At 51.0% G+C, this 12,446-nt stretch overlaps 2 protein-coding genes across 3 annotated transcripts in view; both read left to right on the forward strand.

Moving 5' to 3' along the window:
- CAPN5 (calpain 5) overlaps window positions 1–12,446 on the forward strand; it is a 59,731-nt gene that overhangs the window by 37,702 nt on the left and 9,583 nt on the right. For both annotated transcript variants that reach the window (XM_075115179.1, XM_075115266.1), the window contains exons 4-8: window positions 7,455–7,663; window positions 9,651–9,843; window positions 10,399–10,592; window positions 11,329–11,406; window positions 11,950–12,145. In XM_075115179.1, coding sequence (XP_074971280.1) covers window positions 7,455–7,663; window positions 9,651–9,843; window positions 10,399–10,592; window positions 11,329–11,406; window positions 11,950–12,145 — 870 coding nt within the window. The remainder of the gene's footprint in view (window positions 1–7,454; window positions 7,664–9,650; window positions 9,844–10,398; window positions 10,593–11,328; window positions 11,407–11,949; window positions 12,146–12,446) is intronic.
- On the forward strand, window positions 809–4,379 carry OMP (olfactory marker protein). The gene has a single exon (XM_075115390.1). It carries the CDS (start codon window positions 1,755–1,757, stop codon window positions 2,232–2,234), a length of 480 nt encoding a protein of 159 aa, XP_074971491.1. The 5' UTR covers window positions 809–1,754; the 3' UTR covers window positions 2,235–4,379.

The raw sequence follows: 12,446 nt of genomic DNA on the forward strand, positions 1-12,446 counted from the left end.
GAGTACATTTCTCATAGTTTGAGCTCCCAAAGTGCCCTGCAAACATGGCATGTGGCAGAAGCCAACCTGAGTCACAGATAGGATGGAGACAACGCAAACAACTTGACTCCACACAATGTCTAAAGCTTTGCACTGAAACCCCTGCACTCTCCAAGTGTCCAAACCAGTGACTACGTCCCAAAGATACCACAGCCTGCTTGCAGGAGTCAGGTCTTTTCCATGGTGCACCTAAAACTGTGGCTGTGGCTTAGCTGTTGTGTCATGGGGCCACTTGGCAGAAGGGGGCATGGCTTGGCATGGCACCTTTCATCAGGATCTGCAGCCTCATGGAGCCACCCAGAATCCTGCAAAGAGAAATAAGTTTACCACTATCCCTTTATCCCATCCACTGTCTGGACAACCCACCAGCACAAGCACCAGTGCTCTGGATTTAATCATGCACAGTGATTGCTAGGGAATGAGTGGTTCCAGGTCGGGCATGATGGTCTTGGTGGTTCTGACGTGGGCTCAGAGCATCCCTACTGTGCCTGGAAAGAGGTTGTTTCAGTTGCTTGCATCTTGGACCTGCTTCCTGACCTTCTTCTTCCTCTTCCCCAAAGAGACAAGCATTAAAGTGCAGACTGTGCCTGCGTTCCCTTTTCCCAGGTACACTAAGGTGAAGCCCACATGTGAGCACCCTCCCCAACATTGGGCCAGTCTGTTCAAGGGCAGGCAGACCCATGCCGAGCTGCCGGCATCCACCTGCTGCTGCAGCAGCAGTGTGGAGCCTGACTCCTGCCAGCCGTGCCATCCAGAAAAGGACATGGATTCCTGAGGGGAGAAGTTGACCAGGAATCAAACATTACCACTGGAGAGATGGGGGCCAAACTAATATGAGTGCAGCCGGTAGGGTGAGGGAAATTATCCTTTCCCTCTGGCTGGCATTTGTTAATCCCCATCTGGGCCCTGTTTTGGGGTCCCCAGAAGAAGTTAGTGGCAGACTGAAGCGAGCCTGATGAAAACCACCAAGATAGTCTGGAGCACAGGACATGCAAGGAGAGGCTGAGAGAGCTGGGTTTGTGTGGCCAGGAGGAAGGAAGGAAGAGAGGGAGCTTATTGCTGTCTGCAGGCACCTAATGGGAGGATGTGGACAAGGTGGAGCCAGAGTCTTGCTGGGAATGCACAGTCACAAGTCAAAAGACAACAGCACAAGCTCCAGCTTATCTTCAGCATGAGCGTGGTAAGACACTGGAACAGGGGCCCAGACCCCCAGCAGAGAGGCTGTGGATTCTCCATCCATGGAGATACTCAAAGATGGACTGGACAAAGCCCCAGGCAACCTGATTTAACCTTGAAGTAAGTCCTGCTTTGAGCAGCAGGTTGGACTAGACCCCTCCAGAGTCTCCTTCCAACCTGAATTATCCCATGAACCTACACTCAGAGAAAGCCACTGCAACCCATCCCTGGCTGCACGCCTTCATTTTGGAATAACGAGCTGTGGTTGTCAGGGAGGTTGCCAGGGAGGCTGACATCAGACATCCCTTCCCTATAGATTATCGTGCACAGCAGCACCATTCCGCAATCTGCAAATGAGGCGGGAGGGCACCCAGAGGAAGCCCCGGAGGGTGTTTTGCGTCACTGGCCTGGGTTGCCTAGCACCGCTGGGACCGTGGAGAGGGGGCACCAGCTCTGGGGGCTTGGAGGCTTTTTCCCCCTGCGTGTCCTGTTTGAGAGCCAAACACTGCTGAGGACGTAACAGAGGAGCAACCGAGGCGATGGCAGCCGAGGCAGGGGTGCTCGAGATGCCCTTCGTCCAGGATGACCAGCTCACTAGGCGCATGCGACTGAGATTCCAGAGCCTGCAGCAAAAAAACATGAGGCCCCAGGATGGTGAGAAGCTGCTGCATCCCAATGAGCACATTTACCGAGTGGATTTCACCCAGCAACACAGCCTGCGCTTCCTCCGCTGGGACATCCAGCTGGAGAGACCTGGGAAGGTCACTGTGACTGGCACCTCCCAGCACTGGACTCCTGATCTCACCCACCTTATGAACCGGCAGCTGCTGGAACCAGTGGGAATCTTCTGGAAGAAGCCAGGGGCCAAGGAGGTGGAGTGCAACGAGGCAGATGCCCAGGAATTTGGGGAGCGGATAGCAGAATTAGCACAGATCCGCAAGGTGATGTATTTCCTCCTCGCTTTCACTGATGGCCTCGAACCAGCTCAGCTGAAGGGCTCAGTCATTTTTAAAGCCTGATCCCCTCTTGCTCAGCCCTTTTTGCTCCAGCTGTGCTTCTGTTTTCATTTTTCTTTCTCTCAGTTCAGTTCTTGGTTCATTTTTTATGTTGTTGTTTTTTTTTTTTTATGAGGGACGGCATTGTGAGAAAGTGGAGGACAGCTCAGTGCTTCCGGAGCCCCTCAGCCCTGCAACATATTCCCATAACTACTGTCCTCTGTCTGAACGATGGGAAGGAGGGGGGCATAAGCTTGCTGCTGTATTTTCCTAGACCATAAGACTGCATGCTTGTGAATTCAGTAGGGATTCACCAGGTCTGACTGGTGCAGGGTCTTGCTGGCTTGGAAATATGAGGCTGCCCTAAGACCTCCAACTATGGCAACTGCATCCTAAAAACCTGATGGAAAAATAAGAAATTGCCATACTAGAAATAGGAGAGACAATCTGGAGACAGCTGTGCCTTCCAGTTTCCATCCTAGCCTTTAAAAAGGGGGGGCTTGTTTGCAATGGAGTGCTTCTCCTTGCTGTGACTGTGGCTGCTTGGTGTCTCTGAAGACCGGTCTCATGGAGGATCACCTTGCCATGAAGCTGAAGTACATTTGGACATGATGTATTCTGCAGATTGCAAACCCACTGGACAAACTGGTGCGGGGAGGTTGGATTGCTCTCTTCCTGACAGCCGCCACCATTTCTTGCTGGGGGTCACTGTGGGGTGGTGTATTCCAGCTTGCTGCTCACCTTGTGCTTCCTGGAGATTGTTGGTCCTGAGATGGGTTGGAGCAGGCGTGCATGTGTGTGCAGAGCTGGGCAAGCGAGCCAGCAGCTCAGAGCAGGCTGTGGGTCTGAGCCAGCATTGTGTCCCCTGCAGCAAAAACAATCTGTGCATTGTTATGGCCTTAAAGCACCCATGAATATATTTATTCTGAAGCATCTATAGAGAGCTGGGAGGCTGCAGAGCACTTTGCAAACCACAGAGCAGGAACCTGCTGCTGCTGTCCCCAAAAAGCCTTGTCTCCTACCCTTTACAAATGCTGAGGCAGGCAGCGGTGTCTGGGTGGCGATGGGAGTGGAGAGGGAAGGTGGTACCTTTGCAAGTTTAGGAGCAGTAGGGTGTTTTGTGCCTGGCTTGTCCCATGACTGTCAATTAACTACTAACTTTGGGTGTTCCCTTTCTCTCCACCAAAAGGTGGAAGGTATTTTGGTGAAGCTTCTTGAGACCCACAGGTAGAAATGTCCTTTGAAAGAGTCAAGCATTATTACAATTCGTCCTTCATTAAGATTGCATTCAAATGTGGGTCAACAATCCTCAGGGTATGGCCTGAGTTTTTTCTGAGATGTGTAAGGAGAGGGCAGTGATGGGAAAACAGGGACAAGGTGACCTCGTACCCATGGCCTGCTGTCTTGTGTGGACCATCCCAAAAAGAGTCCAACCTCTTCTCCAAAGCCTCCAGAGATGCAGACTCCTAGCCCTCCCCAGCTCAATAATAGTGTATAAAATGATTTACACAAGCTATGCCAGGGAGAGAGGTGAAGGAGAGCAGGAAGATCATCTACTGGCAGGTGAGATGGTGGCAGCTTTGGGTCTTGCCCACAGCCAAAGCTCAGCAATCACTGAATCATACAGCCATGCCATCAGCACTGCTGGAGAAGTTGATGTCTTTGCTTAGACTCCAAGAAATTCTGGAGTAAATGAAGAGAGGTAAAAGTGGATCCATCCCTGCATAGCTACGGCATGGATCCACAGTAGGCCGAACCTACTTCTATGGCCCTGGAAGACTTTCCCATAGGAGACCCTATAGGAGGTATACATCCCAGAGCAGATCTCCTGACTACAAATCACATTAGACCCAATAACAGGGGCCACTGCTAACTTCCAAAGGGGTTTTTGCATGCCAGGTCTCACAATATGCCATTGCTACATTGCCAGTTGCTGGGATGGAGCTATTGCTGCACATACCTCACTGGGTATTGATGTACCACCACAAATAAAAGTGTAGTCAACAGGGTTCCCCTTAAGGACTGAGGCTGTGAGTGTCTTCTTCGTGACCATTTTGGAAGCTGCCCCAATCCTGAAGGCAATAAAACAGCACCCAACAATCTTCAAGCCACTGTTGGTATTTCTGAGCACCTTTTTATCTCCTGTGGAAAGTAAAATGAATATTTACCTTCTTTTCTCTTGGTGTGAAAGGCTTAATGGAGCATTTAGCAGTTTGTGTGTTTTGGAGAGGGGTTTGAAGCTGGGTAGAGGAGGGGAATCAATCCTCAAGTGGATACTCCTTCTCATCAGAGCTGGGGGTGGGAGGTGAGCAGGGCAGTGTGATCTCTCTCTGCTGCAGGGAAGATGAGCCTCTCTATACTAGGCCCTGAAACTCTCCCTATATGGTTTCAGCATTCCATAAAGGCTTTCAGATACATCACTCTATCCCACCTCCCAGGGAAATTTCATCGCAGTTTGTACCATGGTTCAGCAGATTGTCACAGCTGGGTCCCTCCTTCCCCTTCCTGAGCTGGCAAGTTCCCAGCAGAAGAGCCCCTGCTTGGAGGAATTGGGTCTACCAATTTCTCCTCCTAATCAGGGACACTTCTCCAGAGTCACTGGTGCCTTTCCTCTTAATTAGCCAGTCTCTTAAGAAAAATGAGAAAAGCCCTAAACCATCTTAGGGAAATGAACCTGGTGTTCCTGGTCTCCCAATTTACCTGTCTCTGAGCCCTTTCAGTGTAAATTCATCCCACTAAAGGGTGTTACAGCTCCAGATTTTGGGAGCCCCTAAGCAAAAAGCAGCACAGTTGGGTGAATGAGGAGTCATGGTCTCCACTACCTCAGTGTCACACAACCACGTTGAGCCCAGGACTCAGTGGGATCCTGGCATGGGTGGTCTATGGCATGCTCTCTAGCATCCACTGAGGAGGGATGGAGATGTCTGGGGAGATTTCCTGGGAGCAGGTGGGAGCCGTGGACCTCAGTGACATGATCTCCTGAAGGGATCTGGGCTCCAGATACTGCTGGGGTTTATAGGCGTGCCCCAGGTTAATCCTTTAGGTAATACACAACATCAGGTCATAGGCAGGGGTTGTGCTGTATGCCTTGATGTGTGGTGCCCCGATAGGCACTGCATCCAGAGCTCCTACCTCTGCCCTGCAGCAAGGGGAGTCACCTTGGTCAGGAGATGAAGCAACTGGAGGGATCCTTGGCCTGGGTGGGATGCTGTGCTCTGGGAGGAGCTGGGGGGAGGAACCTGATGTTTGAGCTCACACCTTGCACTTTGGTAGGTTGAGGACAGATTGGGCTCTGGAGATCAGGCTCCTCTCATTTCCCCTTCAGTCAGTGTAGAAATACAACCAGTTCTTGCTCCTGGATCCTGCTCTTTATGAAGTCTGACTGCTTTTTGCTGCCTTCAGCAGCAGAGGGTGTTTTCAGCACTGTCCCCAAATGAAGGGCCAGAGGAGGATGGTGGGGACTGGTATCTCCTGCCACCACTGACAGTAATGGTAAGTCTCAGTACCAGCCAGCTGGAAGCTGTCACTACCAGCTCTGGCTGACAAGCTTCCTCTAATCAATCGCATAATCATTTCTAAGCCCACATTAATAGTGAGTTAATTAGCACAATGGTCCTCTATGACAATTCATTAGGATGAGCTCCAGTCAGGAGAGAATCGATGGGGACTGATGGAGGGCTGTCTGACCTTTCCTGGCGCTCTCCCGGAGGGAGTCTGGGGCATTGTTGTTAACACTCCTGGAAAATGCCAAACCCTCTAAAAGCAGCTCTTTTTCATGGCTCTGTCTGCTCTACTATTGATCCAGAGAACCCAAGAGTGCCAGTGAGCTCGCAGGGCTGATGGCATCACTAATATTTCAGTGTAGGAGCAATAAAAGCCCTGGGCTGATTGTTGCTGGTAGCTAAGGAGTCGGGGGGGCTCTCCAGAGAGAATTCTCTCTGCAGGGTTGCGGCTTCGTGATGGCAGCCAAAAAAAAAAAAAAAAGCAGCAGGCTGAGGCACGATGCAGGGGGTCTTATCATGGCCTGGGACCACCTGAAGATCCTCTTTCCATGCAATGTAGATGTGTCCTGTCCTATGCCACCCCAACACTCGCAGCTGTCTCCGCAGGACAGTGATTATTTGGGTGTACTGGAACATAATTTTCCCCATGGGCACATTGGGGCTTTTCCTCACTTAGGCCATGATGCATCGGGAGCAGGGAAGTAAAGAAGCGAAGGTATGGACAGTTGGTCACATTCCTGCAGCTGAATCAGTACTTGCCATCTATCAACTACATTAACTGTACATGGCCTCACAACCCACCCTGGCCATGAAGTAAAACCATGTGGCCTTCACCCTCAACAAAAGCTAAGTTGTGGTGGGGCAGTTCATTGCTGTGTACCTCTGTGTCCTGGTTCTAAGTAAAATGCCAGTCCTCCTAGATGTAGCGTCTGTGCATGGCTGTGCCCATTTCTGTCCCAATTGTTGGGTGAATTTTCCATCCAAAGCAAAGCTGGTGGTGCCCGCAGCCATGAAGGACTATGGACGGTGGCAGCTACCCTTCTCTTATGCAGATGGCAGTGACACCAAACCTGCACTCTCTCAGCCCCTCAGCTCTCCTAGGGTTTCTTTTACCCCAGACCCTCTTTTCCTTGTTTCAGCAAGTCACATCCCTGCGCTTGCTTGGGTGAGTATGGTAGGTCTTGACAGGGAAACACGGAAACCTTGTGGGGATGGGGATCTCGCTTTTCCCAATAATATTTAGCAGAGTACATGTACGCACAGTGTCTGGTCCTTGTTCATTGCCACCAGGTAGACAAATACAACACTTGCTCATGGGCCAGTCAAGTCACAACCGAATCAAGTTAGCAAATCAAAGAATGTGCTGTCTCTTAGTGGTACCCTACTGACACTAAAGTGAACAAAAATGTGGTCATAAAAATAACCATCCCTGGTCAGACCAAGGACTCTTCTGCTCCAATAGCCTGTCTACAGCAGTAGGTGGCAGCAGACGTCCAGGGCAGAATTATAAGAATGAGGAAAAGAATCTTTAGGTCCATCTTCCAAGGTGTGATGAAGTCTAAGCTATTCCAGTACATGTTAATCTAGTCTGTGTTGGAGGAACCAGGTCCAAAATCTGGCCCCATATTCTGGCCCACTCATATTCTTCCTTGTCTTCGATATTGTCTGTTAGTTTCAGGGTGAGAGTCAAATCCAGCAAAAAAAGGGAATAATGTAGGTCCGTGTGTCTCCTCTCATGCAGGTGATCCCAGACTGGAAGGAGCAGGAGTGGAATCCTGAGAAACCCGAGAGCTACGTGGGGATCTTCCACTTCCAGTTCTGGCGTTTTGGTCAGTGGCTGGATGTGGTGATAGATGACCGCCTGCCCACACTCCACAACCAGCTCATCTACTGCCACTCCAACTCCAGGAACGAGTTCTGGTGTGCCTTGGTGGAGAAAGCTTATGCTAAGTAGGTACCTGGGCAGTTGCAGAAAAAACTGGGACCTGGGCACCCTGTTTTTCCTTTCTGTTCATTCATCAGTTGGTTTGCACCAGCGGAACAAAGAGCTTTCCTGGGAAGGAGTAGAATATATCTCAAACAGACAGAAACTGTAAGAAAAAAAAACTTCTCTAGCCTTAATTTGCCCTGAAAGCAAAATATCCTCCAACTCCACGTTTGCTTAAGTTACACCTGTCCTAGGGATTTCAAGTTCCATTTTGTCATGGTTTAACCCCAGCTGGAAACTAAGCACCATGCAGCTACTCACTCACTCCCCCCAAGTGGGATGGGGGAGGGAACTGGAAGGGTAAAAAAGAAAATACTCGTGGGTTGACATAAAGACAGTTTAATAGGTAAAGCAAAAGCCGCGCACACAAGCAAAGCAAAACAAGGCATTCATTCACTACTTCCCATCAGCAGGCAGGTGTTCAGCATCTCCAGGAAAGCAGGGCTCCATCACGTGTAATGGTTACTTGGGAGGACAAACGCCATCACTCCAAATGTCCTCCACTTCCTCCTTCTTCCCCAGCTGTATATGCTGAGGAATATAAATATATATATATTTATATTTATATATATAAAGCACTTATCACCCTATTGATAAACATTCTTTGGAACCACTCTGACGGCAGGGGTAAGAACAGGAGTCAGCCTGTCACTACCTCAGCACCATGTCATATGGTATGGAATATCCCTTTGGTCAGTTGGGGTCAGCTGTCCCAGCTGTGCCCCCTCCCAGCTTCTTGTGTACCCCCAGCCTACTCGCTGGTGGGGTGGGGTGAGAGGCAGAAAAGGCCTTGACTCTATGTAAGCAGTGCTCAGCAATAATCAAAACATCCTTGTATTAGAATCATAGAATCATTAAGGTTAGAAAAGACCTCCAGGATTGTCAAGTCCAACCCCCAAACCAACACCCCCAGGCCTCCTAAACTGTGTCCCCAAGTGCCACATCTACATGGTTTTTAAACATCCCCAGGGACGGTGACTCCCCCACCTCTCTGGGCAGCCTGTGCCAGGGCCTGACCGCTCTGGCAGGGAAGGCATTTTCCCTCACATCCAACATAAACCTCCCCTGACGCAGCTTGAGGCCGTTCCCTCTCGCCCTGTCACTGGTGACTTGGGAGCAGAGACCAGCCCCCCCCTCACTCCAGCCCCTCTCAGGCAGCTGCAGAGAGCGAGAAGGGCTCCCCTCAGCCCCCCCTTCTCCAGGCTAAACCCCCCCAGCTCCCCCAGCCGCCCCCCAGCACACTTGTGCTCCAGACCCTGCCCCAGCCCCGCTGCCCTTCTCTGGACACGCTCCAGCCCCTCCAGGGCCTTCTTGTCCCGAGGGGCCCAAACCTGAGCCCAGCATTTGAGGTGGGGCCTCCCCAGTGCCGAGCACAGGGGCCCCATCCCTGCCCGGCTCCCGCTGGCCACACCAGGGCTGACACAAGCCCGGGGGCTGGTGGCCTCCTTGGCCACCTGGGCACTGCTGGCTCATGCCCAGCCGGCTGTCAGCCAGCACCCCCAGGGCCTTCTCCGCCGGGCACTTCCCAGCCCCTCTGCCCCAGGCCTGGGGCGATGCCTGGGGTTGGTGTGACCCAAGGGCAGGACCCGGCCCTTGGCCTTGTTAAACCTCACACAACTGGCCTCGGCCCATGGATCCAGCCTGTCCAGGTCCCTCTGCAGAGCCTTTGTACCCTCAACACTATTTCAGCACAAATCCAAATCATCGCCCCATATAGCTACCCTGAAGAAAAGCAACTCTCCCAGCCAAACCCAGCACACCTTTACTTTGTCCTATGACAGCAAGAGTACTGCAAGCAGCACGGCCCTTATTTTTTTACCCTGGTTTTCTGTCCTCACCCACTAAAAGTTTTATTACAACTCTCTGTCCTCCAGGTGCCCCAAGAACTGTCCCAGACCCTTTAAAATGTCAGGCTAGTGTTGTTGTGCCATGTCTGTCACCCTCTTTCAGGTTGTCAGGCTGTTATGAGGCCCTGGATGGAGGCAACACAGCTGATGCCTTGGTAGACTTTACTGGTGGAGTCTCTGAACCTATCGACCTGACTGAAGGGGACTACATCACTGATGAAGCCAAGCGAAACCTCCTCTTTGAGCGTGTGTTGAAGGTGCACAACCGGGGAGGCCTCATCAGCTGCTCCATAAAAGTAAGCAACATTACCTGTATGGTCATGGTGTCATGGGAATAGGCAAAATAAGATGCAGTCATCTTATACTGTTGGAGACTTCTAAATTAGGTCAGATAAATTATGGCCATGTTCCTACTTCTTCCCATGAATGGCAAAGGGAGTCAAGCCTGGATGCCAACCCTTTTTACTCCTCATTGCTATGTCTAACAGCTCATATTCATCCCACCACCCTTTAAATGTTAGGAGAGATTTCACTTCCAGGGAAGGGCATTTTGGTGTCTGCACGTAGACATCTCCACAAAGATTGGGTGCCAGACCTCCCGTTATAACCAGCGGGATGAGTTTTATTGTTGGTCAGTGTGGGAGCTCAGAGACCTCATGCAGCAGATGAAGACCAAGAAGGATCTAGCCACTAAAATAGCACCTGATACATCTCCCAAGGCAAATGACTCTGTCCTTGAGCACTGGCGCTCTTCTTTTCAGCTCTGAGCAACCTGCAGGGAAATCTGAGCTCTCTTTTTCCCAGTCCCTGCAAAGGCAGGGTACAAGCACTGTCTGTGTCCCCCTGCCCAGGCCACGTCAGCAGCTGACATGGAAGCCCGCCTGGCCTGTGGACTGGTGAAGGGCCATGCATATGCAGTGACGGATGTACGGAAGGTCCGCCTGGGCCACGGCCTGCTGTCCTTCTTCAAATCGGAGAAGCTGGACATGATCCGCATGCGCAACCCGTGGGGTGAGCGGGAGTGGAACGGCCCTTGGAGCGACACGTGAGTTAGGATGGACAACAGCAGCACCCTTTTATTTGGTGGAAAAAGCTGGCTTGGAGCAAGCCTTGAGGCATGAGAGAATTTGGCTACACCCACACCCGTAAGATAACATTCTATGGGCAGTTGTGCAGTGCTGCTTCAACCCATGTCCTAAACCTACTGTTTCACTGGGGTAGATTCATTCCTTGTCCTGAGGTCCCTGGAGGTCAGCAGGAAGGTGGTTGAGCTTGGCAGACCTTCTCATTAAGGCTCTGCTGGGTGTTGTGGTTAAATTGCCAGCATGTTCACACACATTAGTGAAGGATGATTATAGCTCACCTTTCCACTCAGTGTCTTGTTCCGGCAAAACCAGCACGCAACAGAATCAACCTCTGCCACCACTGACTGCTGTGGTGGCTGTCGATGCGATGAAGAACCAAGGGCTGGTGTAACCAGAGCCTTTGGCCAGAGTCCATTTTGTTATCTTCACTGTTAGGGTTGTGATTGTACTGGCCAAATGAAATCTTGCCAAGCTGGGTTCACCTCCACTGGTCAGGAAGGAAGTTGAAGCTCCAAGCCAGGCTGCACTCCCCCCATGTTTGGAAGATGAGCTAACCAGAGCAGTGTGGGGACTGGTTGCATGACTGGAGCTTTATACAGGCCTCTGCCCTTGACAGATCCTGCCAAGGGCAAGTAGCCTCTTGAATTCTTGTGTGTCCCCTTACCCTCACAGTAATGATGTGTACTCTTCCCACAGCTCTGAGGAGTGGCAGAAAGTGAGTAAAAGTGAGCGAGAGAAGATGGGGATGACGGTGGAAGATGACGGAGAGTTCTGGTGAGTTCCTCCTGGGGTTGTCACCACAGGCCATGTCCACAGAGTCCTCCCACCCCATGAGGCATGTGAATCGTTTCCATGCATGCAGCTATCCAGAGCAAACGTCCTTCCAAGCCCTAGGATCTTTAGTGAAGCCTCCTCCTTGAGCCCATGGGTATTAGCTTTGGATGGCCATGACCCTAGGATTGCAAGCTGCTCTGTATCACACTGGGTCCACATGATTTCTCCAGGGTACTGGGAACCTGCTATGAATGTGCTGAACTTAACAGCCTCACCAGGTACATTTCAATACAACATGTACCCAGAGGAGGAAAGGCCACTACACTGCTTCTCCGACTCCAAAGCACATAGCTCTGTTGTTTAAACTGAAGAAAAGGTATTTGCTGCATGTATGGAGAAAGGTATCGCCATCTCTTCTGTTATTCATCAACCATCAGAGGCTACCCACACACAGTCTCTAAAAGGTGATCAAGAAAATCCCATGCAGCGTACTGTTCATGGGAATGAAGCCCTATAACCCAGCTCTGTCCTTTCCTGACTTAGGATGACCTTCGAAGATTTCTGCAAATACTTCACAGACATCATCAAGTGTCGTCTCATCAACACGTCCTACTTAAGCATCCACAAGACCTGGGAGGAAGCTGTGCTACATGGGGCGTGGACCAGAAGCAGTGACCCATTGAAGAACCGCTGTGGAGGCTGTATCAACCACAAGGACACCTTTTTACAGAACCCCCAAGTAAGTCATGTTGCAGAGGACCTCCTGGAGCCTTCACATGTGCTTCCAAGTGTTTAAATCTCCTACAGGGACCTAGAAGGCCAAAACAGCTACCAGATCTCTAGTAGATTAAATGTGCTCATGGCCATTCTCTGGCTGAGACCCCTGGCACAGCATGACCATCATCCAAGCCAAATCTATTAACCTTATTCCTCTTGTCAGGGAGACTGCATCCAAATGCCTGTTGTAGAGCGTCTTGGCACAAGCAAACAGCAAACTGTGCCACAGGGTAGCAGTGTTAGCTGGTGCCAGTCAAACAGGG

This window comes from Phalacrocorax aristotelis, chromosome 1 (genome assembly GCF_949628215.1).
Source record: "Phalacrocorax aristotelis chromosome 1, bGulAri2.1, whole genome shotgun sequence".
Classification (NCBI taxonomy): domain Eukaryota; kingdom Metazoa; phylum Chordata; class Aves; order Suliformes; family Phalacrocoracidae; genus Phalacrocorax; species Phalacrocorax aristotelis.